Here is a 27,884-nt window from a genome sequence, read left to right as displayed (position 1 = left end):
ATTAGGGAGCTGGAGTCCTGACACAGCACAGCAAAGGTGCAGGGTGTCTGCATTAAACCAAGTTGTAAAATAGTAGCTGAAAGTCAGCACAGGCCAAACATAACACAAGAAACATGAAAAGCAAGGTGCCATTTTCCCAACAAATAAGTTCATTATATGAAGAACCGGCTTAGGTAGCTCTAGCATCTTGGCACCCAATTCAGCTGCTGTGGTTTTTGTTTATGTATTTATTATTATTACTGGTAGCATCTTTACAGAGCTCACCCCAATAACTATAAATTCCAGTTTATTAATAATATCTACCCCTTACTGATTCCTTCTTCCCCCACCCGCTCTACATAAAGTGGGACCTTGTTCCATTTTATTGATGAGCAAAGTGGCATCCGGGGAGGTTAACTGACTTGGCCCAGTCACCACAGCGTTGGCAGAGTTAGATGGGGAATTACTGTCCCCTCCAGTTGAAACTACCTGATGAAAAACAAATCACAAAAGCAAAGCCCAGAAAAAACGCCTTCCGGATCACATTTTCTCCTTGAGCTAGGGAAACTACTCAGGCTTCCTGGGGCAGCGAGAAAAACTCTGCTCTCCTCAGCCCTCCCGGGAATGATGGGCGGTTATTTTTGAAAACGGAGGAGGGAAAAAGTACCTGCAGCCGGGATGTTCTTGCAAGCTTGAAAGAGAACTAAGCCATTGTGAGAAGAGGAAGCGAAGCTCACGTTTTTTGCCATACAAGCCAAACCGTAATAGAGATCAACACCTGCGTGCATCCCAAAGTATCGAAACACAATGGTAGGGGGGTGGGGGAGAGGCAACAACAGACCCCGCTGACCCAGGTCCTGCCATGAAAGCGCAGACCTGCTCGCAGGAGACAATTCCTGGCAGCTTGTGCAACCCAAGGGGGCCCCAGGAATTTGTAGGTGGAAGAGTCCAGGGAGATGAAACAGCCCAGTTCCATAACCACCCCCCTCCACCCTCTTGCATACACCCATTTTACTGGGGTGGGGGTGGGGGCTCAAATACTTCAAAACAAGAAGGGAAATGCCAAGTATGAAATGAATTTCAGGGGCTTTCCATCGTGGAAGAAAAATTTCCAATGAGGATGGAGGGGAGCTGGGATAAAAAGTAGAGCAGTGCCCGGAGAGCGAGGTCTGCAATCCCTCCTTACCAGCTTCATGGTGGTGTTATTCTGTTCCCAGCGCCACAGCATCACGCTCATCTTACTTCAGGCGAGGAAGGAAGAGAGAAAGGAAAAGGAAGGAAAAAAAAAAAAAGGAGCCAGAGCACCTGCCCTCGTGCCCCGCAGGTCTGGCCGTCCGGTCCGAGCGTCCTCCCGGCCGCGGCTCCTCCGGGCATCCCCCGCCCAGCGGCCGCCTTGCCCACACCCGGGGCCGCTGCTGCGCGCAAGGGGACCTTACCCTGGAGCCCGGCTCCCGCGCGGCCCGGCTCTCGTGCCTCCCTCCCTCGCTCCCCACTGGCCTCCCGCCGCCGCCAAATCAAACAACTCCCCCTGCGTCCGAGCGCCGGCTCCTCGCAGCGCGGAGGCCGCTGGGGCTGCGGCGGAGGGGGGCCGGGGGCTGGCTGGCTCCCCGCCCCTCGCCGGCCCGCGGGCCGCCCGGCATGGCCCTGGTGCTTCAATGGGGCCATTGGCCACTGCAGGGGTAGGAGGTGGGGGGAGGGATACGAGGTTGGAGGAGGGAGACACTTAACTCTTTTGGAGAGAGCACGGCAAGGCGGGGTAGCCCTGGGCTGAAGTGGAGAAGTGGGGAAGGGGGCGGGGGCGGGAGCGCAGTCGGTGGCTACCGGATCAGGATCATCGCAGGTCCTCAGCCCAGACACCAGCCCGTGCCCTCCCCACGCGTGCTCAGTTCCGAGTGCATTTCCTTTCTGCACCTAACTCACCCAAATTGTCCGACAGTGGCCACTCCCAGGTCGCCCCCCGGAGCAAATGGAATTGTGGCTGTGGGATGGATGCATTCCCTACACACACCCAAACACAAACACACAGACACAAACACACACCTAAACACACACACCTCCACCCCACACGCCGCTCCCGGTCGACATTTATTTCCTCTTACGTGAAGGATGGGGCTCCGGTATTTTCAAACACACCTGGCCAAAGCCGGAGAAAGGAAATCCGTGGCCCTAAGCAACTGGTTTTGTTTTTTTTTTTTAACAGAAGGAGGAGGGGGCAGGCGACAGGGGAGGCGGCTTCGTGACCATTGTTCCTCCTCTGCCTCCCCCACCTGCTGCGGGCACATTCTCTTGGCCTGCCCCCTCTACCCTGGGCCTTCCCCCTGAGGACTTTGGGGGCTGGGCTCCTCCCTACCTTCCTGCCCAGCTCTTGGCCTTGGTCCAGCATCTCCTAATCTGGCAGTGACCCTCCAGGGGTCCCCAGCAACTTTCAGTACCATGACAAGGCCCAGAAATCCTTCAGCTCCCCAAAGTGAGACAGTCCTGGCCACAAAGACCCTAGGGCTTGTTTCTGCTTTGGGTTGCAGTGGCATCTTAGGATGAATATCCTGGCTTTCTCCCCTGCTGATAGAGAGCCGTGATGAGAACTGGTAGCATTGCCTTTTACTCATTCATTTTAGTAGTCAAAACTGTTCAAAATAAGGAGATGATAAAATTAGTCCTAATCTTTTTAAGGAGTCCCTAGGTGGTGCAATTGCTTACTATACTGGACTGCTAACCTAAATGTTGGAGTCCACTCTGAGGTGCCTCAAAAGAAAGGCCTGGCAATCTACTTCTGAAAAGTCAGCCACTGAAAACCCTCCAGAGCACAGTGGGACTCTAACACACATGGGTCACCATGAGCCAGATCAAGCTCTGGCAACTGGTAATCTTTTTAAAGTGATCTTTAAACATGCTAATTAGGTCAAAGTTACCAACCTACCTAAACCTTTCAAGATTTGGTTTCCCTTCATTCTTAAAATCCAAACTAAATTCTATGGTTTACAATCTGCTTTACCCTCTCCAGCTCGCCCACAATACCCCAGCAACAGAAGCCTTCTTTCTTTTTCTCAAACACATCAAAATCCTTCCCACCTCAGGATCTTTGCACCTGCCAGTTTCGCTCCCTGGAACACTGTTCCGCCTAGACTTTTCCATGGTCTCATTTGTAATGACATCTTCTCAGAGGGGCTTTTCTTAACTCCTTTAACGTAACAACGTTCTCTTTCCCATACTCTCTTCTATCCTGTTAACTTTGTCTTTTCTTCATGGTTCTACTCATTGAATTAACTTAGCTAACCTATTTTCTGCCTGTCCTGCTAGGTATGAACTCCATGAAAGCAGGAACCATGTCAGTTTTACTACCTCACTGCGGCGGCAGTGTCCAGAGCAGCACTTGTCCATAGTGGGAGATCAGTAAATGTTTCCCAAACGAAGAGTCTGTTGATACTCATCCTACTCTAAGTCCATATTTCTTCCTCTGCAGCCAGAGGACTAAGCCAGACCCCAGCTGCACATCCCACACCCTACCTGGGGCCCTGACTTAGGCTGGCTGACTGCAAGAGGCCCTTCTATGTACATCTGCACACATATCTCTGGAGGATGAAACATAAGGAGCGATACTTGCTGCTTCAAGGGAGGGGATATATCCCAGGGGGACATATCAGAAAGAAGAAAGCAAGTGTCATCTGAAAAAGCAGATTTCATATTATAATATATACGTGGTGAACAAATTCTAAAATAACTTTTTTTCCCCCCCAAAATAAAGCTTGACAAAATCTTATTGGCCAAAAAAGCAAAACACAGGCTCTCTAGGGTAACCCTTCTAAGCCAGGAGTTCTTGGAGCTGAGTGGAGGAATGTGCAGTCCATAAACCTTCTGGTTGTGGGAAAATGCTGCAAGATTGGGCATTTATGCATTTTCTGGGGAAGTATCTATAGGTTTATTAACTCTCTTGGATATTCAAAATATTAAAAACTACTCACCTCCAAGAAAGTCATTGAATAAGCCATTCAGTTCCCAGCCAAAGGAGGAATGGGGTAGGGGTGGGACAGCAAGAGAAGCCTTCTGCCCCAGCTTTAATTAACAGAATAAAGCTGTGCCTGCCCTTCAGCCTTGGCACACCACGGACCACAGGTATGTTAGCTTATAATGCTCTCTACTAAACATCTCCCATGAGCCAGGGTCTCTGCCGGGTACTGGGAATTGGAGAGGAACCCACCCCTGCCATTCCCCATTCCAATCTAGTTGGAAAAATGGGCACGTACACAAACAGTTGAATGTAATGTGATAGGTGCTACAGAAGAGAGCTGCACAGGGTATGTCAGGCCATAAAGGCTAACGCTATGCACAAGCCTGGGGGAGGCTTCACTGAGGTCACAAGGACCTGTATCTGGAAGGATGAAGGTAGGTTTGACAGGAGGAGAGAAACAGCATCTCAGGAAGGCACAAATAGCTCGTGCTCGTGCAAGGGTGTAGAAGGGTAAAAAACATGGCAGGTTCTGTATGGTCAAAAGGAGGGGGTTCCATGGCAGAAGGTGGGGCTATTTGGTATGCTGGGGAAAGCTAGATCGCTCTAAAGAGGACTCCACCTTTAATCTTTATAAGCCGGGGGAGTGATCTGGCCAAGTCCCATTTTAGGAAGACCTCTCTAATAATAGAAAGTTTTCAAAGGTGGAGGCTAGAGGCAGGGATACTAGTTAGGAGGCTGTTGAAATCCTGCAGAAGTCTCTGGGTGGTGCAGTCAGTTTGCCCTTGACTACTAACCTTAAAGATTGGTGATTTGAACTCACTCAGCAGTGGTGCAGAAGAAAGGCTTACAATCTGCTTCCATAATGATAACAGCCAAGAAAACCCTATGGAGCAGTTCTTCTCTGTAACGCATGGAGTTGCCAAGAGTTGGAATCAACTCAGCAATGGGTTTTGTTTTGTTTTTGTTTCTTAATTACATAAGGGTTAGAGAGCAAGGAGCTCAACAAGGAAAGGTAAATGGAAAAGAAGACCAACATCACCAGCAATCCACTGATGTGATGGGTGACTCCAAAGAACAACCAGCCCCATTCCCATCAAGTGGATTCTGACTCATAGCGACCCTATAGGACAGAGTAGAACTGCCTCACAGGGTTTCTAAGGAGCTGCTGGTAGATTCGAACTGTCGACCTTTTGGTTAGCAGCCAAACTCTTAACCACTGTGCCACCAGGGCTTCCCAACGGATAACAATTGTGGGTTTATCCAAGCAGGTGTCAGGACTCCGCAGACTTTCAGAGACAGAAGTGACTCCTTAAAACCTCCTATACTTGGGAAGCTATTTAGCATTCATCAAACTGCCTCTCCCAACAACTTTCTTCTCCTCCCTCCCATTTTTGTCATCCTCCACCAGGCCTTTTCATGTGAATTAAGGGAGAGAGATCAGCTTGTGTTGACCACATGGTAAAAGCTAGTAGGGGCAATGCTTGCGAAGCTCTGCCTTGAAGTGTGGTCTGGTTCCTCCCAGCTGTTGGTCCCTTTTTTCAGCTCATGGCCTTCTGACCCATCCCCTGGGCCTGATAATTCAGCACTGGCCTTCACAGGCAGTGACACACATATTCCCCTCCCAGCTTCACCCAGCTCCCTGAGAGTGACCTCTCCTTGTACTCTCATGGTAGCCACAAAGTAGGGCTCCAAAGTTCCGGTATCGTATAGCCCATAGTGGAAGTGGCCCCCAGAGGCTGGATCTGGCCTTTACTGACAGTGTCTTCTGTTCCAGACCTTTCCATCCTCAGCATCCATTCCATCCTCAGCATCCATAAGATCTGCCTCGTGTCGCTCAGCACTTGCTAATTCCCACGTCTGCCTTCCCTACTCTTATACTCCTTCGAATCTTCAGTACCTGCCTAGCTATAGTAGGCACATGCATCTCCTGAAAGTTGGAATGTCCCTCTAGCTTCCCAAAGTAGCAAAAGAGGAGGAGATTGAGTCCAGAAAGCAGAGTTTGAGACCTGGCATCCCAAACGGAGTCACTGATGCCTCCTTGGGCAAGACCGGTGCATTTCTGGACCCTCTTTCCCTCACCTATAAACTGATGAGCTGTAAAGTCCATCTCACTCTTCGGTTTTGCAGGTCCAATCCCTGCCTGATAAACTAATTTGTGTCCAGCTGTTAATAGCTTAATGTGTTTCCCAGATAACATATTTCAGTTTAACAGGGGTCTTCCACTCCTTCAGCCAAAGCGGTGACTAATGGGGAAAAGTTCAGACACTGTGGAGGCTGGCCGGGGGAACTACAGACAAAGTGGGCTTTCTAGACTGCCCCAAATGCACCCTGTGGGCTGCTGCTTTTCCACCCACACATGACGCTGACATGGGGGGATGTCAGCTTTTACGTGGTTCAAGGATGATAAAGGAAGGGCCAGAGCAGTGTGACACCCAAGAGAGGGAAATAAGCTTGATAGCCTGGCCAAGGGAGTCCATTTTTTCCCCAGAATAGTTGGGCTTGAATAGTAAAATATCACAGAAGAGTTTAGCATATCTTTCAAATGAAAATAGTAGCCATATTAGCAGATATTTTTTAAGAATGGTAAGAAAAAAACAAAAACAAAGGAATTGCTATTGAGTTGATTTTGGCTCATGGCGACCCCATGTGTTTCAGAGTAGAACTGCTCCATAGAGTTTTCAATGACTATGATCTTTTTAGAAGTAAATCACCAGGCCTTTTTTCTGAGGCACCTCGGGGTGGATTTGAATCACCAGCCTTTCAGTTAGTAGCCGAATGCTTCACCTTTGCACTACCCAGGGAGTTCAAACATCGTATGTTGTTGTTTTTAGGGGCCACAGAGTCGATTCCGACTCATAGCGACCCTATAGGACAGAGTAGAAATGCCCCATGGGGGTTTCCTAGGCTATAATCTTTACTGGTACAGATCACCAGGTCTTCCCTCCTGCAGAGAGGCTGGTGGGCCAGAGATGCCCACCTTTGGATTAGCAGCCAAGTGCTTAACCATTATACCACTGGGCTCCTTACAACATGATATAAACCAAAAAAAAAAAAAAAAAAAACTTTGCCATTGAGTCGATTCTGACTCATAGTGAGCCTATAGGACAGAGTAGAACTGCCCCATAGGGTTTCCAAGTCTGTAATCTTTACCGAAGCAGATCACCACATCTTTCTTCCAAGGAGGGTTAGTGGTTTTGAACTGCCAGCCTTCTGGTTTGCAGCTGAGTGCTTAACCACTGCGTCCCTAGGGCTCCTAATGTGGTATAAAAAAGAAAAACGCTGTTGAGTCATTTCCAACTGATAGCAACCCAAAGGATACCTTATTTCAATGACTATCACGTCAATGCTAAGAAGGATCATTTTTCCCACTTTGCAGAGAAAGGCTCAGAGAGGAAAATGGTTGGCCCTGTTCAACCAGCTAGAATGCAGCCAACAGGAGTATAAATCAGGCCTGCCTGCCTGACCCCCTATCTCTGCAGTGTCTGTGTCACTGTCATATTACATCCAGGAAATGAAATTCCAGAAAGGCCATCCCTAGAATAATGAAGACAACCTGTGTACAGACATTTTTGGAAATGACTTAAAGACTTATTTTAGGCTTATCCAGCCAATCTGGCAGGACCCAGAGATCTTGGATATGGAAGAAAAAAACGTATTAAAAAATAAAAGACTCGTGGAAGTTCACAGCTGGCAGGCTTTCCAGGTCTTGAGAGTCCAATTTAAGAAAAGCACTAATCCTTCCTGGAGAAGAAAGAACTCTTGTCCGCAAGCCGGCGACAAAGAGGGCCTGAGCCCAGGAGGTACCTTCTCCCCTCCACCAGCCTGCAAGGGGAGTGAGACCCTGACAAAAGGTCAGCCTGGGAACACTGGGGCCTGCAGGGGGGCAAAGCGGTTGGAGGGTTTGAAAGTAAGATATATGGCTTTCAGGAGGGTAGACACAATGTCACACTGACAAGCCCAGGAATGAATGAATACACCCCCAGAAGGGGCTGGGCTGGGCTGCCAAAAGGATTTCTTGTCTTTTCCTTCCCTACCCCTTTCCTTTTTTCTTGAGATAAAGAATTATGTAAAGGCATCTCCCCAGTGCACACACTAAACGCCACTGCCTCTAGTGTGTTCCCTTCACAGGGTTTCATTTTCACTTCCTGGCTTCCCATGCAATTCTAACACTCTCTGCCCTCTTGTGATGGCAGGATGGTGGTGGTAGAGAATTTCTGGGTGGAGTAGAGTCCCATCACTTCTCCCAGTGGCCCTGTGGGGTGGTCACTCTCCTGGACTAGGTAAGATCAATAAGACACTATGTGGCAGAGAATGGAAGGAAAAGCATCGATGCTGAGGGAACAGCCTGAGCAAAAGCATGGAGGTATAACCGTGCACAGCTTTCTTTGTTCAGGCTGTTCCCTCAGCATGGAATGGTTTTCCTTCCATCCTCTGTTCATTGATATTGTATTGATCTTTCAGCATCCGCAGTAAAATTAACTTTTCAGGTCAATTTCTCTCAGCTTCCCCCCTCCCCCCAACAGAACTATTTATACTCTCCTCTATGGTTCCCAGGAGCCCTGATGGTGCAGTGGTAAAAGTGCTCGGCTGCTAATCAAAAGGTTGACGGTTCAAACCCACCAGTCACTCCACAGGAGAAAAGTGTGGCAGTCTACTTCTGTAAAGATTTAAAGCCTTGGAAACCCTATGGGGTGGTTCTGCTGTATCTTATAGGGTCACTATGAGTCAGAATCAACTTGACAGCAGTGGGTTTGTTTTTTGGGTCTGTGGTCCCCAGGACTTTGTTTCTATCTCTCCTATAGCCTTTATAATGGCCCAACTCCTTTTATAGTTGGAGGTAGGTACATTCATTCATTATGGGGATTAGTGTTGATATTCCTATCATTATCACTGGATTATAAATTGGTTACGGACAGGTTCTCTATTTTATTCATCTTTGTATACCCAGAATAGTGCCCAGCTTACAGCTGGTATAATTAAACAGAGTTAATAAACTCAGAATGTCAGAACTCTAGGGGTCTTGAAGATCATCGAATCCCACGCCCTATTTTTGCAGACAAAGTTGGGTCCTTCCATTGTACTATGAATTGGGAAGCTGGAAATGCTGGGTGTGATGGCATCTTGGGCTGCCTTCAAGAAGAAATCAGAAATCCACAGTGCCCTCAAAGGACTGAAGATTCACTTGTTTGCTGAGAATCTGGGCACTGGATATTTCCATTTAAATATTATTATTAGAAGAGCTTTTTGAGAGCTAGGATTGTGCCTTATTTCTCTCTCTGTAGCCCCTCAAAAATACTTCCAAACATAGAAAGAGTTCGGGGAAGAAATAAGCGCTTACGATGAATGAATGAATAATTAAAGACCAGCTTTAAAGTTCTAGGGTAAGTGGTTTTTGACTTATGCAAGGCAAGCCAAACTGGTCTCAAGCAATCCAGGACACATCTCCCACTGAAAGAGCAGAAGCCCTTCCCGAGAATGCTAGGGTTGCCAGGTGCCTACGGTATTTATTTGTTCTATTAACTGTCCTGGGCAGGTGCTCCTCCTCCAACCTCCTCCCTCCCACCACCTCAATGAGGCAGATAAGGAGTTGAAATTGTGCAATCTTTAGGTGACCTCTAACCCCTTTGAAGAGCCTCCAGTCTACGCTTCTCCCACCCTTCAAGGTGCAGCGTCACCTCCAGCTCTGACCCCGGTGCAGTGTCAGGGCTTGGAGGCCTGCAGATATTTTTGGAAGTGGTTTAAAGACTTACTTTAGGCTTATCTAGCCTACTCAGGTGGGCCAGGAGTTTGTTTAAGCTGAAAGAAAACTGTTTAAAGAAACAACTTAAAAAAAAAATCCTGCCACAGAATTTTGAACAGAAATATAGATAGCTTTAGAACCGACTGGATGGCAATGGTTTTTTTTTTTTTTTTAATTGAAACACTTAAAAAAGTTAAATGGTTTCTAACTTTTTCCTCTGTTCTGGTTTTGTATGTGAATGATTCAAAGAAACAGTTGGGAAGGAGTTCCTTTCAATCTCTTACTGGGTTGGGTTGGCTGGTTGGCTTTTGTTTTGTTTTGTTTTCCGTGGTTGTGGTTTGGTCGGGGAGAGGATGGTGTGGTTCTGTTTATTTTATTTTCCCTGTGGAATCAGCCCTTTCATTCTTGGCCAGTTCTGGTTACCAGGGATTAAGGCCAGCAATTTAAGAGGCAGCATCTTTCCCAACGGGCTCTGGTCTACACTTCCTGGGAACTGTTGAGGAACCAAGAGCCTCCCTAAGATTTTTCTGAAGGGAATGAAGTTGCTTTTCACAGAAAAGCTACATGATTGAGCAATTAAAGGAAAACAAATACCCATGAAGTGGGCTAAAATGTTATTGCTTGATGGGGACCACCACACGCATGTGTGCACAGACACACACATAGCAGTGTACACACTCTAGACTAAGGGTCTCCTCCACCCAGCCCAGGAGAGGACAGTACCACAGAGATGAAGGCGGAGGCTAGCACTCTAGGCCTGGTACACAGGACATGGGATGAGGGTAAACAGGAGGAAACAGATGTCTAAGACCCACCAGCCCAGACAGAGTGCGCGCACAATCACCTTCTATTGCAAAGTCAACAGAGGACAACCCGAGAAATCTCAGAATGAAGGCACTATTGTTTGCCAAAGGAAAACTCCAAGTCCTAATGACTTGCTTTTGGCTTCTGTGGAGGGCCGTGAAGTTACACTGGTCATAATTACTGCTGCTGTTGATCAAACGGCCTCCACAGTTCTGGGTATTTCTCAGATCCTAGAGCCGTGGTATTTTCAATTGCCTCATATGCATGCGAAAGTTGGACAATGAATAAGGAAGACTGAAGAAGAATTGATGCCTTTCAATTATGGTGTTGGCAAAGAATATTGAATATACCATGGACTGCCAGAAGAACGAACAAATCTGTCTTAGAAGTATAGCCAGAATGCTGCTTAGGAGCAAGGATAGTGAGACTTCATCTCACATACATTGGACATGTTATCAGGAGGGACCGGTCCCTGAAGAAGGGCATCAGGCTTGGTAGACGGTCAGTGAAAAAGAGGAAGACCCTCAATGAGATGGACTAACACAGTGGCTGCAACAATGGCCTCAAACATAGTAATGATTGTGAGGATGGCACAGGACCAGGCAGTGTTTCGTTCTGTTGTATATAGGGCTACTATGAGTCAGAACCGACTCGATGGCATATAAAACAACATCAACAGAGCAGAACTAGAAGAAAGGTTCTCCCAGGTCAACTCTCTTCCACAGCTGTCTCTCATCTGTGGTCATGCTCCAGTCTAACGTGAACATCAAGAACTCATGATGACCCGGCCGTGTAGTCTTTGTCAAAGCATTTTCACATCAGTTGTCCTAGCAGTTATTCTTAGAGCCACTCCATGCACTAAGCTGAGTGGCTGGCGTGATCCCATTTTTCCTGAGGAGGACACTGAGGTTCAGAGAGGTTAACTGAATTTCCAAAGTTGCATTGTGAAAGGGCCTCGCTAGGCCTTAGGCTTATTGGCTCCTATCCAAATATACTCTCCACAGCCTTTCAAGGCAAATGGACTTTACATATACTTTCGTGAATTTTCTATGTTCCAGGTACCATTCTGAGAACCACAATAATCTTATGATACAGATTACATTTGTACAAAGGGTAAAATAGGCACAAAAAGGTTAAGTAACTTTCCCAAGGTCACACAGCTACTAAATGACAGAGCTTGGATTTGAACCCAGGTAATTTGGTTGCAGAATCCATGTTCTTAATCCTACACTGTTCTGCCTCTCTGTATGGCTCCATCACGATCATGATATATGCAAAAGATGATTCAATAAATAATATAAATTGCTAAATTAGTAGGGTTTTGACAAATGACAAGTACCATTCCACTGAGTTTATCATATTTAATAACTACGTGACCTGGGGCAAGTTATCAGCTTCTTTACACCTCAACCTCCTCATCTGTAAAATGATCATACATAACTCTCAGGCTTGTTTTGAAATTCAAGTCAGATACTACATATGAAGGCACCTGAGAAACTGTAAATTCCTAAAGCTGGTTTCCCAGAGTTAACTTGTGGGAAAAAGAAGCAGCGTTTAATGTGTTCAATGGCCTCACACATGTGTATGAACTGGCAGACTTGTGGGAGGTTAGTGCACATCCTGGAAGCTCCAGAAGGAAATTGGAAGTGGAGCATTTCCCAAGTTTATTTGACTACAGACCCCTTTCAAGTGGAGCGTTTCTTCAACTACTGCTCCAAGGGACCCACTTCAGGTTAGTGGGCCGCAAAGTGGAAGGTGGTTTGTATTTTCCCAGAGGGCTCTCCTCTTCCTCAGCAATACTCAGAGCAGCCCGAGACCATCTGAAGTCGCTCCTGGCTTTTGCCACTTAATGTTTGAGACTCCCCAGTAGGAGACTTAGCATGTACATTTACATGACTATCAGTGCAGGGACCACAGGATCCAAGTGGGGAGAGAAAGACTTCCCAGCCTCCAGCAGAGACAAGAGACCTTAGATGACCCGATCCTAGTTCTTGTGTCCTACTTGCAAATCTAGTTCCTATCAGGCAGGGTCCTATAGAGCCACATGGAAAGCCAGTCACTCAGAAAGTGTGACTGGCCCCTGACACAAATCAAGGTTTGAAGGATGGCCCTCCTGGTGATGACCCCCATCCTTTCAGCACGGAGCAGACCCATAAGGAACATCGGGGGATTGGCCCTACACACTGGGGGCATAGCAAAGGAGAAGGCATGCCTTTATATGGGTCTGGCTCCAAAATAGTTCCTCCACTATCCTTTGGAGGTGGAGGTGAGGTGTCTGAAATGCCCACCATTTTATTCTGATAATAAAATTTGCTAATATTTATGAGTATTTAAATACTTAGAATGTCCCAGATACTGTCCAAGTACTTTATAGGAATTACCATCTTTAATCCTCACAACAACCCTTTGAAAGTGGTACCATCACCATTTTACAGAACAGGTTAAGTCATTTGCTAATCATCACAAAGCTCAAAAGTGATGTAGCTGGGATTCCAGCACAGGTTTGTCTCACTCCACTGCCTGGAACCTAGGTTACAGGCTTTAGAAGTCTCCTAGTGTAGTGGTTCTCAAAGAGTGATCCTTGGACCAGCAGCATCAGCATCAGCATCACCAGGTTAAATATGCAAATTCTCAGGCCCCATCTTAGACCTATTGAGTCGGAAACTCTGGGGGCAGAGCAACACAATCTGTACTTTTTCAAACCCTCCAGAAGATTCCAATGCACGTAAAAGTTGAGAACCACTACTCTGGAGGCAAGGGCACTGTACCAGGTTGTGGCATCGTATTACCTGAGAGAGGTAACACAACCAGCTCCAGAATGAGTCACTGCCCCATTATCTAGCATTGTCACCTGGCAACAAGCAGGACAGAGAAGAGTAGGAGCAGGGGGCCTAGCTCTCTGGTAATCTTTCTGTTTCCCAGGATTGGTGGGGATATGCCATCCTGGTTGGAACCTTTGTCTCTTGGAATTGGTAAACATCAGGCTGTGTCAAGGCCCTGCAGCCTTCTGCAGTTGGCAGGGACTGAGCTCATCTGCAGGGGATAGATAGAGATGGGCCTGTTTTCGCTGGACAGGCTCTTCCCTGAAGAAGCCAAACAGGGCTGGGCTGGGAGCCTGGCGCTCTGGGCTATAGGCCCTCAAGCTCCAAGTGCATTATCTGGAGACAAGCTGCTGGAATTCAGATTCTGGTCCACCCTTGCTAGCTGTGTGAACTGGGGCAAGTTATTTAACTTCTTTGTGGCCCCACCACATCATCTGCACCTAGGGATTATGACAGTGCCTCTCTTCCAAGGTTCCTGGGAGGACTACACGTATGAGCACTTGGCACAATGCCTAGCACATGGTCACTGCTCATTGGATGTTTACAGTTTCTATTGGTACTATTGTTTTATAGAACTTGATTAGGGATCGGGTTATACATGGCTAGAGCACTCTTAACTTTGCAAGGACTCGCACCATTCTCATTTGATCCTCATAATAACTCAATGAGGTAACTATGTCAAGATTTACCGCTGGGTAGGTGACGACACTGAAGTTCAGAAAGGTCAAGGGACTTGCCCCAAGATCACACAGAAGGCCTGTGACCAGATCTCAAACCACCTGACCTCCTGCCTTAGGCTCCAAAGACAGTTTGATTTGAACTATGGTTGCATTTACCCTGGTATTATATCTCTGTCTTATTTTCTAATGTCAAGAACTAGATTCATGATTTTGGACATGAAATTTCCAAATCTGGATAGTGTACAGGCTTCCCTGTCCTACACCCCCGAGTGTCTAACCTACAGGGCATCCAAAGAAGAGATTCCTATATCTTTTCACTCCCTAACCTGGCTCTTAGGCCAGTTTGGTTCAGTCCCTGCCTAGTGTATGAATCAGTTTATAGCTGGGCTCACTGCTGAATTTATCACGTCCTGGGACATCAGGCTTGGCCAGGGCTCAGTGTCTGGCCCTGATCCAGAACTTGAGGATGTATGGTACCAAGTCCTCCTGGGGTCCTCCAAAAGGCCACCTCCTACAATCCAGTCCCCAGATGGCCTCCTACAATAGCCTCAGGAAAAGAGCCAACCTCTGTTTTACAATAACCCAGATCCAAGCCCATTTCTTCTGAGGCTTTTAGGCTAGAGCAAGGTAGGGTGGGAGTGTGGGGTCAGAAGGAGGGTATACCTGGCTGCTCCAGCTTCACCCCTCCAGCTGGCCAAGATCCTAAGGGGCCCTTAGAAGGAGATTCGGGGGGATTTGTGCCCAGAGCTGGGAGTCACACTTCACAGATTAGCTCTAGAAATACCAGATTTTTCCACCATGACCCATTTAGGCCTGATAAGCACCATCCCTTCAACGTCTGCACTAGCTGGGCTGCAAGCTGGCTTGGCTATGTGTTCCTGGGAAGGACAGTTGTTTATCTCAGAGCTCTTCCTCTGGCTCCAAGAGCTGCTCCTCTCAGTCCTCCAGAGACATCAGGCATTGGCTTTGCTCAGCACTTACCATCCAGGGATGCTCCGGTGACATCAGCTTCCTGAGAACTGGACAGTTCCCCTCACTTCAAAGCTCTGCTTTCCTGCCCCCCTTCTTTCCCTCCCCACGTTCTTAAGACTCTCCAAAGCACATTGGCGCTGGGTTCCCAGGTACCCAGAGTACAGTTTGGAGCCTTCATCCGATTCCTCTTTGTGTTAGAGTCAACAGGACTGAGAATTTAAAAAGACAGCCTTCCTTTTGCAAATGAGGGGCAATGCAGAGGTTGAAGACTCCTGGCTACATGAAAGAATTATTCTTATATTTCTTAATTTATCGAACAAAAAAATTTTTTTAACATCCACTAAGTGCCACTATGAGTTGGATTAAGAGTCGCTATGAGTTGGAATCGACTCAAGGGCACTGGTTTTTTTTTAAGTGCCACTAAGTGCTGGATACTGACAAGAGAGAGTAATGAGCAAGACAAAGCCCTTGCCCTCACAAAATTTACATTCTACAGTGGCATAACTAACAAACAAACAAGTAAGCATATAGTATATAGTAAGTATTATGAACATAAGTAGAGCTGACTGAGGCCATAGAGTATGCCTGGGGGTGGAGGTGGGAGAGCTCCTTAGATGAGCTGCTTGGGGTGGCTTCTCCCAGGATAGTGCCTCTGAGCCAAGACTTGAACACAGAGGAGTGAGCCACGCAGAAGACCTGTGGGAACAGTTATAGGCAGAGGGGACATGCGTGTGCAGGCTCTGAGTAGGAATGTGGTCAGTGTGCTCAAAGACAACCAGAAAGCCACTGAGGCTAGGGCAGAGTGAGCAAGATGAGGGTGAAAGGAGATGGGCTGGATCATATAGATCAAGGGTTGGCAAACTAGCCTAAGCACTAAACCCAGCGCTTAGCCTGTTTTGCATAGCCCTTGAGCTAAGAATGGTTTCTACATTTTTAAAGGATTAGAAGGAGATGGAGACAGAGATAAAGAAGGCAAAGGAAAAGAAGATAATGACAACTATGCAAAAACCCAGTGCCGTCGAGTCGATTCTGACTCATAGCGACCCTATAGGACAGAGTAGAACTGCCCCAGACACCTATATGGCCCACAAGGTCTAAAGTATTTACCATCTGGCCCTTTACAGAAAAAGTTTACCAACGCCTTGATACAGAGACATGAAGGCCACTGGAGGGTCCTGAGCAAGTAAGTGATATAACCTGGTTTATATTTGTAAGACGTCACTCTAGCTGCACCATGGAGAAATGATTGTAGGGTCCAGAGTGTCGGCAGGAAGATGTTTTGAGAGGCTACTGCACTAATGCAGGAGTGATAAGATGGTAGAGTGGCCTGGGATGGTGGCAGTGAGTGTGGTGAGAAGGGAGATTTTGAGACATATTTTTTTAAAAATAATTTTTATTGTGCTTTGAGTGAATGTTTACAAATCAAGTCAGTCTGTCACATATAAGCTTATATACACCTTACTCCGTACTCCCACTTACTCTCCCCCTAATGAGTCAGCCCGCTCCCTCCTTCCAGTCTCTCCTTTCGTGACAATTTTGCCAGTTTCTAACCCTCTCTACCCTCCTATCTCCCCTCCAGACAGGAGATGCCAACACAGTCTCAAGTGTTCACCTGATACAAGTAGCTCACTCCTCATCAGCATCTCCCTCCAACCCATTGTCCAGTCCCTTCCATGTCTGATGAGTTGTCTTCGGGAATGGTTCCTGTCCTGAGCCAACAGACGGTTTGGGGACCACGAGCGCCGGGATTACTCTAGTCTCAGTCAGACCATTAAGTCTGGTCTTTTTATGAGAATTTGGAGTCTGCATCCCACTGTTCTCCTGCTCCCTCAGGGGTTCTCTGTTGTGCTCCCTGTCAGGGCAGTCATCGGTTGCGGCCGGGCACCATCTAGTTCTTCTGGTCTCAGGATGATGGAAGTCTCTGGTTCATGTGGCTCTTTCTGTCTCTTGGGCTCATAGTTATTGTGTGACCTTGGTGTTCTTCATTCTCCTTTGATCCAGGTGGGTTGAGACCAATTGATGCATCTTAGATGGCCGCTTGTTAGCATTTAAGACCCCAGACGCCACATTTCAAAGTGGGATGCAGAATGTTTTCATAATAGAATTATTTTGCCAATTGACTTAGAAGTCCCCTTCAGCCATAGTCCCCAAACCCCTGCCCTTGCTCCGCTGACCTTTGAAGCGTTCACTTTATCCCGGAAACTTCTTTGTTTTTGGTCCAGTCCAGTTGAGCTGACCTTCCGTGTATTGAGTATTGTCCTTCCCTTCACCTAAAGTAGTTCTTATCTACTAACTAATCAGTAAATAACCCTCTCCCACCCTCCCTCCCTCCCCGCCTCGTAACCACAAAAGTATGTGTTCTTCTCACTTTATACTATTTCTCAAGATCTTATAATAGTGGTCTTATACAATATTTGTCCTTTTGCCTCTGACTAATTCCGCTCAGCATAATGCCTTCCAGGTTCCTCCATGTTATGAAATGTTTCACAGATTCGTCACTGTTCTTTATCGATGCGTAGTATTCCATTGTGTGAATATACCACAATTTATTTAACCCTTCATCCGTTGATGGACACCTTGGTTGCTTCCAGCTTTTTGCTATTGTAAACAGAGCTGCAATAAACATGGGTGTGCATACATCTGTTCGTGTGAAGGCTCTTATTTCTCTAGGGTATATTCCAAGGAGTGGGATTTCTGGGTTGTATGGTAGTTCTATTTCTAACTTTTTAAGAAAATGCCAGATAGATTTCCAAAGTGGTTGTACCATTTTACATTCCCACCAGCAGTGTATAAGAGTTCCAATCTCTCCGCAGCCTCTCCAACATTTATTATTTTGTGTTTTTTGGATTAATGCCAGCCTTGTTGGAGTGAGATGGAATCTCATCGTAGTTTTAATTTGCATTTCTCTAATGGCTAATGATCGAGAGCATTTTCTCATGTGTCTGTTAGCTGCCTGAATACCTTCTTTAGTGAAGTGCGTGCTCATATCCTTTGCCCACTTCTTGATTGGGTTGTTTGTCTTTTTATGGTTGAGTTTTAACAGAATCATATAGATTTTAGAGATCAGGCGCTGGTCGGAGATGTCATAGCTGAAAATGCTTTCCCAGTCTGTGGGTGGTCTTTTTACTCTTTTGGTGAAGTCTTTAGATGAGCATAGGTGGTTGATTTTTAGGAGCTCCCAGTTACCCGGTTTCTCTTCGTCATTTTTGGTAATGTTTTGTATTCTGCTTATGCCTTGTATTAGGGCTCCTAAGGTTGTCCCTATTTTTTCTTCCATGATCTTTATCATTTTGTCTTTATGTTTAGGTCTTTGATCCACTTGGAGTTAGTTTTTGTGCATGGTGTGAGGTATGGGTCCTGTTTCATTTTTTTGCAAATGGATATCCAGTTATGCCAGCATCATTTGTTAAAAAGACTATCTTTTCCCCAATTAACTGACACTGGGGAGACATATTTTAAAGGAAGAGTTGACGGACTGAATGTGAGCTGTGTGGGAAAGAGAGGAGTGAAGAACAACTCTTAGGTTTTGGGCTTGAGCAACTGGGAGAACGGAGGTGCCATTTATTGAGATGCAGAAAACTAAGGGAGTAGCATTTTGCAAGACGGGTTCAAGAAATCAAAAGTTCTGGGTTTGGATATGATCAGTTTGAGGTGGTCAGTTTGACCAGACATCAAAGAGGAGTTAAAGAGTAGCCATTTATATAAATACAGTAGCCACCCCCCTTCATCCGAGGTTTCGCTTTCCATGATTTCAGTTACCCGCAGCAACCATGGTTCAAAAATGTTAAATAAGTATGTAGCATGATGAAATCTCATGACATCTTGCTCTGTCACGCACATAACTTTTATTACATTATAACTGTTCTATTTTATTATTATTGTTACTCTCTTTATTGATTAAACTTCATCATAAAAAAAAAAACAAACCCACATAGGTATGTATATATAGGAGAAATCACAGTATGTATAGGGCTTGGTACTATTTGCAGGTTCAGGCATCCACGGGAGATCTTAGAACATATCCCCCGAGAATAATGAAGGACTACTGTATATATAAAAGACACACATATATAATCTAAAGAATGATGACATCACTGATACTATTGAAAAGAAGAAACATATTGAAGACCTACTCTTGCATATGTATTTAATATGCATTCCAACACTGCATATTATGAAAAATTTCCCCCATTTGTTTCTCTCATTTTATTGATGAGAGAACTAAGGCTTAAAAGGTTGAGCAGTTTTCCCAAAGTTACGTATGGATTTGGATGATGATAAAGTGAGAGACAAAGCCAGGAGTCCAAGTTCTTAACCCTACACCTCCTATTGAACTAAACAACACATCCATGTCTACTCAGGGATACACCCTTCCTTTCATGGTGCATATGTTTAAATGTTTTTATTTGTGGGACATATGGATGCGCTGAGTTCACCCAGTTCCCTGAAATTGTTTCTACAGACCAGAAATAATAAAATATACTTGTTTTCCACTTCTGAATTTAGTAAAATTGAATAAGCACATTTTTTTCATTATAGAACTTTTTCTTACATGGTACTTTCTAAATTATGGAAGTAATACATGCTTATTAACTGAAATTAAAAATATGGAACAATAGAAAGAAGAGGAAAATTCATAATGTTCTCAACCCTTAAATATAGCTATCATTGAACATTCTGAGACTTTCTCAAGGCTGCACTTCACCTACTATATAGATAGCAAAGATTAGTGTCTGGGGTTCAGAAAAGTAGACTCAGGGAATGAAGGCGACCCCAAGGAAACCGGTGAATTGTATGGCAGAGGGGCCAGGTAATAAGAATGGTTGACATTTATTATAACAACACACAGCCAAGTGTTAGGAACCTTACTAAGTGCTTTTTAACTGCATGGTCTCATTTCATTCTCACACTCCATTTTACCACTGAGGAAACTGAGGCTTTCACCACTTGAAAGCAGAACTGTGATTTTAACCCAAGTGTATTGGACACCTTCAACCTCATGCCCTTCTCTGCTAAAAACAAAACAAAACCCCTTTGCCGTCGAGTCGATTCTGAATAATCATAACAACCCTACAGGACAAAGTTGAACTGCCCCATAGGGTTTCCAAGAAGTGGCTGGTGGATTCAAACTGCCAACCTTCTGGTTAGCAGCCATAGCTCTTAACCATTGTGCCACCAGGGCTCCTATGCCTGGAGAACGATTATGTTCCAAAAGACTAGAAGGTGCTTAATAAATATTTTTGGAACCAATAAATCAAAACTAATAGTCTGATCAATTCAGAACAAAACTAAGGAGAGGAAGGCAAAGTAAGCTGTACTACCCAGGTATGACTAATAGATTCATTCATTCAACAAGTATTGAGCACCTACCAAGTGCCAAGCACTGAGCTAGGTACTGGGGACCAGCAGTGAATGAGACAGACTAAAATCCTTGCCCTCGTGGTGCTTACATTTAGAGGATGAACCAACCATGATGGCTAACTCCAGGGGAAGCTGAGAGTGGCTGATAGCCCTGACTGCACCCAGGAAGGCTGTCTCCCAGACCCAAGAGCTCTGCCTTATGAAGTACATGTTCACCCTGAGCCAATCAACCTGCTCTCAAAAGTGAAGAACTTCAGGAATGGAAAAACCTAGTTACAAAGCAGTTCTATTTCATTCTTTAGACCTAACATTGTCTAACGCATGTTGCCTTGCCATCACTTATTAGCTTAAACCAGTTGCTGGCAAGTCACTTCTGTCTTACGGCGACCCCATGTGTGTCAGAGTAGAACTATGCTCCACAAGGTTTTCAATGGCTGTGATCTTTTGGAAGCAGATTACCAGGCCTTTCATCTGAGGTGCTTCTGGGTAGATTTGAACTGCCACCCTTTTGGTTAGTAGCTGAGCACTTAGCTGTTTGCACCACTTTACTTCTGCTCCATTTCCAATCAGACCTTCTGACTGAGCTTTTTAACCTGAGGCTATGGCCCTCAGGGGTCCCCATGGAGAAGGGAATGTTATATGGATACACATGTGTAGGGAGGGAGAGAATGAAGACAGCACATTAGATGACCCGGAAGAAAACCCGTGTGGCCAGAGCAGAAAGTGAAGCCGTATATGACTAGAAATGAGGCTGGAGAAGAACCCAGGGGGTCTGCGTTGATAGGGGTTGTATGTCCTTTGTAGAGGTTTAGGTCCTTATCCTGAGGGCAATGGGGAGCCATGAAAAAGTATCAAGGAGGTATGTGTGTGTATGTGACATGATCATTGTTCATTGCTTTCATCAGATTTTCAAAGGGGAGTAAAACCTCAGAAAGGCAAAAATCCATGGCTCTCATCTTTGTCCACTTCCATGATATTTCCCATAGCCCATGAAAACTAACTCTTTTTTTTTTTCTGTAACAGTCTCTCATAGAGCCGAGACTGAGTGGCGTTTGGGGTTTGCTTTCAGAAACTCTGCGAGTCCAGCATTGGTATTTTTCCAGGCACAGCATAAAACGGAGCTTAATTCATTCACTTCCACATTGACATGGGGGGGTGGGGGGAATGTTCCAATTCCTCAGCCGCTGAGAAAGGCAATGTCCCCCACCAGCCTTCACACAACCCTCTTTCACTTGATTATTATTTGAGTCTCACCTTGGCCCTAACTCCACACCGTGGGTCTATACCGTTTCCCTGAGTACACACAGTCTTCGACTCCCTTTGAGCCAAAGAAAATAACACTGTTCTGATAGTCAAAGTCAAGAACAGACTTCCTAAGCAGGTTCATCTGCCAGAATTTCTGCCCACTATGCTTATTCTTGAACTCCAGATATCAATCACCATCTCTATAGGGTAGAGAAATGGAACAGAAAATACAGACAGTCTCCTGTTACTTCATTTTGGTGAAAGTAAGAGCATATTCAAGTGGAACATTTAAGATCCAAGGTCTTTGTGATCATTCATTCCGTCACTGGTTCAACAAATATGTATCAAATGTCTACTGTGATCCAGACACTTTCTAAGTGCCGAGAGCTTATTAGTGAACAATATAGACATGGTTCCTGCCCTCCCAGAACTTACAGACTAATCCAGGAAAGAGACATCACAAGTAAATATAAGTGTGCTGAGAGCTAAGAAAGAAAATATTAAAAAAGTTTTAATAAAGCAATTGGGAACTTGTAACTGAAAAGCCCTGTCTTAGTTTTCTAGTGCTGCTGTAACAGAAATACCACAAGTGAATGGCTTGAGCAAAGAGAAGTTTATTTCCTCACAGTAAAGTAGGCTAAAAGTCCAAATTCAGGGTGTCAGCTCCAGGGGAAGGCTTTCTCTGTCTGCCTTCTCATCAATCTTCCCCAGACTAGGAGCTTCTCCATGCAAGGACCCTGGGTCCAAAGGACACGCTGTGCTCCCAGCACTGCTTTCTTGGTGGTATGAGGTCCCCCTGCCTCTCTGCTTGCTTCTCTCTTTTATATCTCAAGAGATTGCCCCAAAATAGAATCCAATCTTGTAGACTGAGTTCTCACTAACACAACTGCCGCCAATCCTCTCTCATTAACATCCTAGAGGCAGAATTTACAACATATAAGAAAATCACACAATACCTGGAATCATGGCCCAGGCAAATTGATATACATATTTGGGGGGAAAATAAATTCAATCCATGACAGGCCCTATGTAGAATTATGGTGTTGAGGCATGAGGAACACTTCCCTGATGAAGTAACAGCTATGCTGAGATTTGAGCAGAAGTTGCGGAGGCCAAGGAGTGTGAAAAGAGAACAGATTAGGAGCCACCATGGCTTGTGCAAAGGCCCTGAGGCCAGAATGAGTAGCCAGAGCAGAAAGTGAAGCCATATATGACTAGAAATTAGGCTGGAGAAGAAACTGGGGGTCTGCACTGATAGGACTTGTTTATCATTGTAGAGATTTAGGTCCTTATCATGAGGGCAATAGGGAGTTACGGAAAAGTATCAAGGAGGTTATGTGTGTATGTGACATGATCAGATTTGAGGTTTTAAAAGATCATTCTGACCACAGTGTGGAGAATGGACTGGAGATGGTCAAGACAGTATGGAAGGAATCCAGCTCCCAGCCTTCTTCAGTGGACCTGGGGAAAGATGGTGGTAGTTTGGACCACGGTGGAGGTAACAAACATTAAGAGAAATGCACTCACATGAAAGAAAATAGGGAGCACGAGCCAAGAGAGCTTTACTGTGGGTTAGATGTAAAGGTGAGGAGGAGGGTAGGGTTAGTCCTCCAATCAATCATTTCTGCTTGTCCTCAAAGCAGCCATGGGTCCTAAACACCCCTTCCAGCCCTCCTCCAGGAGATGGCTATTTGAGTGGACACTCTACTTGGGGTGAAATGAGCCACTGATTCATGAGGCGCCAGCAACACTGGCCATGGTTATGCTCCTTGAATACACCACGGCAGTCCCTGCTGCCTCAGAGCCACTGCACTGGCTGCTCCACTGCCAGGCTCAGGCTCCCCCTGGTCTTCACACAGTTAGCTCCTCAGTTCTAATGCTGTCTCTTCAGAGTAGTCTTTCTTGAGCCCCTCATCTAAATTTACTCCTACTCTAGCACTTAAAAAAAAAAAAAAAGTTACCTTCAAGTCGATCCAACTCATGGCAACTCCATGTTCGTGAGAATAGAACTGTGCTCATAGGGGTTTCACTGGCTGATTTTTCACAAGTAGATCGCCAGGCCTTTCTTCTGAGGTGCTTCTGGGTAGACTCGAACCTCCAACCTTCCAGTTAGCAGCTGAATGCTTTAACCATTCGTACCACCCAGGGACTCCTCATGGAATTGTTTACTTGTGCTTTGTTGTATCTCCCCACAGGAGGGCCCAGTATGAACATGCTCCCCCCGCAACCCCCCACCCCCCCCACCATTCTCTGATTCCCCACGAGCGGCTTCATACTCATTCTGCCTTCCAGAGAACACAGGGCACAGGTGAATAACAGTGTTCCAAGAAATAGCTCTCCCACTGGAGTTTCCTTTTCTTTATTTCCCAAAGCAGAAGAACCACAAGAACTCCAGCACTGGTATTTTTCCTAACCCCACACCTTGGGGTACAAGGCAACTTGATAGGATCCTAGGACAGAATTACTTATTCATGCCCATGACCAGGAGGGCTCACAAGTAAATATTGCTTGCGCTGCTGATTTGTTACTCTATTTTTTCTAAGTTTTCCCTACAGATCTCAGGGCCAAAGTCAACTGCATTTCTAGTTCATAACTAGTTCTTTATAACCCAGGATATTGGACAGGATTTGGTTCTCTCAGCTAAATTCCTTCTTGGAAAGGGCTCTAGATTCTTCTCTTACTCTTCTCGTTTTATTTTGAAAAGATGCTATTTTTCATAGCATGAACATGGGGGCTGCATTCTGCAGAGGAGGAGGAAACAGGACGTAGGAGAACCCAGCCGGGCCCCTGCAGAGCCCACCAAAGGTACGAGTCAATGCTTAGTCCCCAGTGAATGGTCAAATCTCAGATCTTGTGAGTCAATGGCTGTTTCTCATGGATCTTCTACTTCCCTTCAACATGCCTGTGGTCTCCCCTAGAGCCAGGAGAGAAATGACTAATAACTGAGGTGTCACTCTTCAATGACTACTTCAAAAGAAGCCATAATTTGGTGCTGGTGGGACATGGTGAATGGTCCTCTTACAAACCTACTGTATTACCCCAGGGGTTGGAACAGGAGTGGGGCTGGGACTGGGGCCAACAGGTGGGTTGGGATGGAGTGCTCCTTCTCCAGCCTGTCTCTCTGAGAACAATGCCAAGGCTCACGTGTTAGCAGATGTACTGGAACTGCTCTTGCAATGCAATAAAGACAAAACTCAGTTCTAAAACACTAAACCATATGCTGCAACTCTTAATTAATAGGAAATATTTTTCTCTTAGAAATAGCATTCAGTAAATACAAGCAAATGATAACATAACACCTAGCAATTCTACTCGTAGGTATAAAACATCAGTTGCCATCAAGTCAGTTCCAACTCATGGCAACCCCATGTGTTTCAGAGTAGAACTGTGCTGCATAGGATTTTCCATGGCTGTGACCTTTCAGAAGTAGATCGCCAGGCCTTTCTTCTAAGTTGCCTCTGGGTGAATTTGAACTGACAACCTTTCAGTTAGTAACTGAGATCTTAACTGTTTTCGCCACCCAGGGCCTCCTACTCCTAGGCATATGCTCAAAAGAACTGAAAGCATTATGTTCACACAAAGACTTGTACACGTATGTCCATAACAGCACTGTCCATAATAGCCAAAATGTGGAAACAACCCAACTGTCCACCAACTAATGAATAGATAAACAAAATGTGGTATAGCCACACAATGGAATATTATTCAGCCATTAGAAAGGAATAAAGTACTTCATTGCAGCATTATTCACAGTAGCAAAAAGATGGAAATAATCTAATTTCCACCAACAAATGAATGGCATAAACAAATTGTGATACATACAAATAATGGAATACTATGCAGTCATAAAGAATAACGAGTTCTCAAAATTCACTATAACATGTACGGATCTGGAGGACATTATGCTGAGTTAAATGTCAATCACAAAAGGACAAACACAGTATGATCTCACTATTATAAAAAGCTAAGCAACGTTCTTTGGTGGTTACCAGGGATGAGAAGGAGAGAGGCAGAGTCACTTTCTAGATAGTAGAAATTTGTTAGTTTTGGTGATGGGTAAACCCAAAAACCAAATCCACTGCTGTCGAGTTGATTCTGACTCACAGCGACCCTTTAGAGGATGGGTAGGCAATACCAAGTAAGGGTGAAGTCAACGCAACCTGACTAAGGTAAAAGATGACACTAAGAAGTACACAAAAATGAGGAATGATTTTGGTAAAAAGCCACACCATATACAATTTTACAGCAACAGTAATGTTGTTGTTAGGTGCTGCATAGCAACCCTATGTACAATAAAATGAAACATTGCCCAATACTGCACCATCTTCACAATCACAACAGTAAAAACAACCAAAAAATATGTATGTGGCTTACATAGGCAGATATGTGTGCTTATACATATATATATATATACACATAAATATGCACACACACACCCCAAAAATAACCCAAACCCACTGCCACTGAGTTGATTCCAACTCATAGTGACCATATAGGACACAGTAGAACTGCCCCATAGGGTTTCCAAGGAGTGGGTGGTAGATTTGAACTGCCAACCTTTTGGTTAGCAGCCGAGCTCTTAACCACTGTGCCACCAGGGCTCCTGTATATGTAAAAAATACAGGTGTGCATATATAGCTGTTTCCGTAGGCATGTTTGTATGTGCTGCGTATATATTCATATATAAAATAAAGCACATAGGGGGCACAGCTATGGATACTTCCTAGATATAACCAAACCCCTTGTGGGATTGGGTTACTGGGTTCGAGTGTTTAGGGCCATAGTGTGAGGAGGCAACTTGGTCAATTAGCATAACATAGCTCACAAAGATAATGTCCTACATCCTAGTTTGGTGAGTAGCATCTAGGGTCTAAAGGCTTGCAAGTGTCCATCTAAGATACAACTAATCATCTCCACGTGTCTGAAGCGAAAGAGAAAGAAGGAAACCAAAGACTCAAACAAGAAACTAGCCTACAGGACTAATAGTCCACATGAACCACAGCATCATCCTTGAAACCAGAAGAACTAGATGATGCCCAGCTATCACTACTGACCATTTCAACCAGGGACACAACAGCTGGTCCTGGATAAAATGGGATAAAAAATGTAGACCAAAACTCAAATTTCTAAAAAAGGCCAGACTTACTGGTAGAGACTACAGGATCCCTGAAACTATCACCCTGGGATATCCTCTAAACTTAAAACTCAAACCACTACCACAGGTCACCTATGAGTCAAAAGGCAGAGTGGCTCATAAAATAAATATTACCCATGAGTACTGTGCTCTTCTAAACAATCATCTAAATGAAACCTAATGGTCAACATTTACCCTAGACCAAAGATGAGAAGACAAGGGGGGGACAAGGAAGCTAGATTAATGGAAACAGAACAACCAGAATGGAAATAATGAGAAAGCTGACACATTGTGAAAAGCGTAACCAATGTCACAGAAAATAATACGTATAGAAATTGTTAAGTTAGAACATACTTCGCTATGTAAATTTTCTCCAAAATCACAATAAAATATTTAAAAAAAAGGAATGACGTATTGATACATGCTACAACATAAACTTGAAAACATCCTAAATTAAAGAACCCAGACACAAAAGGCCACATATTGTATGATTCTATTAATATGAAATGTCAGGAATAGATAAATCCATAGAGACAGAAAGTGGATTAGTGGTTGTCAAAGGCTGGGGGTAGAAGGAATTGAATGTGACCACTATTGGGCATGGGTTTTCTTTTTGGGGTGAAGGAGATGTTCTGGAATTAGATAGCAGTGATGGTTACAGTAACATCGTAAATATACTAAAAACTACTAAACTGTGCACTTTAAAATGGTGAATTTTAAATAATGTGAATTTTATCACAAAAAAGAAAAAAGATATAACAAACTTGCTTTGAGGAATTAATAAAAATCAACTTTGGGGGATGTTATGGAGGACTGAGCTCAAGATAATAAGACATTTGTAGACCAGCTTGCCATCACTAGGCCCTTCCACATGTTCAGCATCACTGCTCATCCGTACCTTCTGCATCTGTACCCCCATATGGCAATAGCAGTGACCATTTATGAATACGTACTATGCGATGAGCACTTTATATATGAAATTTTATTCAGATCACATTTAAAAAAAAAAAAAACATGAGGTATGTATTATCTGATTTTACAAACTGGGAAAATGAGGAATCAGAGTGATTAAATGATTTGCCTAAGGTCATGTGGCTATTAAGTCGCAGATGTGGGAGCCAACCCAGGCTTGGGATCACATTCTGCTCTGCTGTCAGCCTCTCTTCAATCAGTTTACTCTGTGTACTAAGTCAGGAAAAGT

The 27,884-nt window shown here is 44.9% G+C and overlaps 1 protein-coding gene across 8 annotated transcripts in view; it reads right to left on the bottom strand.

Moving 5' to 3' along the window:
• The window catches only part of NAV2 (neuron navigator 2), a 451,696-nt gene that overhangs the window by 368,029 nt on the left and 55,783 nt on the right, over nucleotides 1-27,884 (bottom strand). The window contains exon 1 of one of the 8 annotated variants that reach the window (XM_049890702.1): nucleotides 1,416-1,464. The exons of 6 other annotated variants lie outside the window; for them this stretch is intronic. Coding sequence is in view for 1 of the 2 variants with exons in the window: in XM_049890699.1 (XP_049746656.1) it covers nucleotides 1,166-1,216 (51 nt within the window). In the remaining variant the exon portion in view is untranslated. One more of the 8 variants, XM_049890699.1, reaches the window with a different exon arrangement.

The sequence above is a fragment of the Elephas maximus genome, chromosome 7, assembly GCF_024166365.1.
Source record: "Elephas maximus indicus isolate mEleMax1 chromosome 7, mEleMax1 primary haplotype, whole genome shotgun sequence".
Lineage (NCBI taxonomy): Eukaryota > Metazoa > Chordata > Mammalia > Proboscidea > Elephantidae > Elephas > Elephas maximus.
This window is presented reverse-complemented; position numbering and strand designations above follow the sequence as displayed.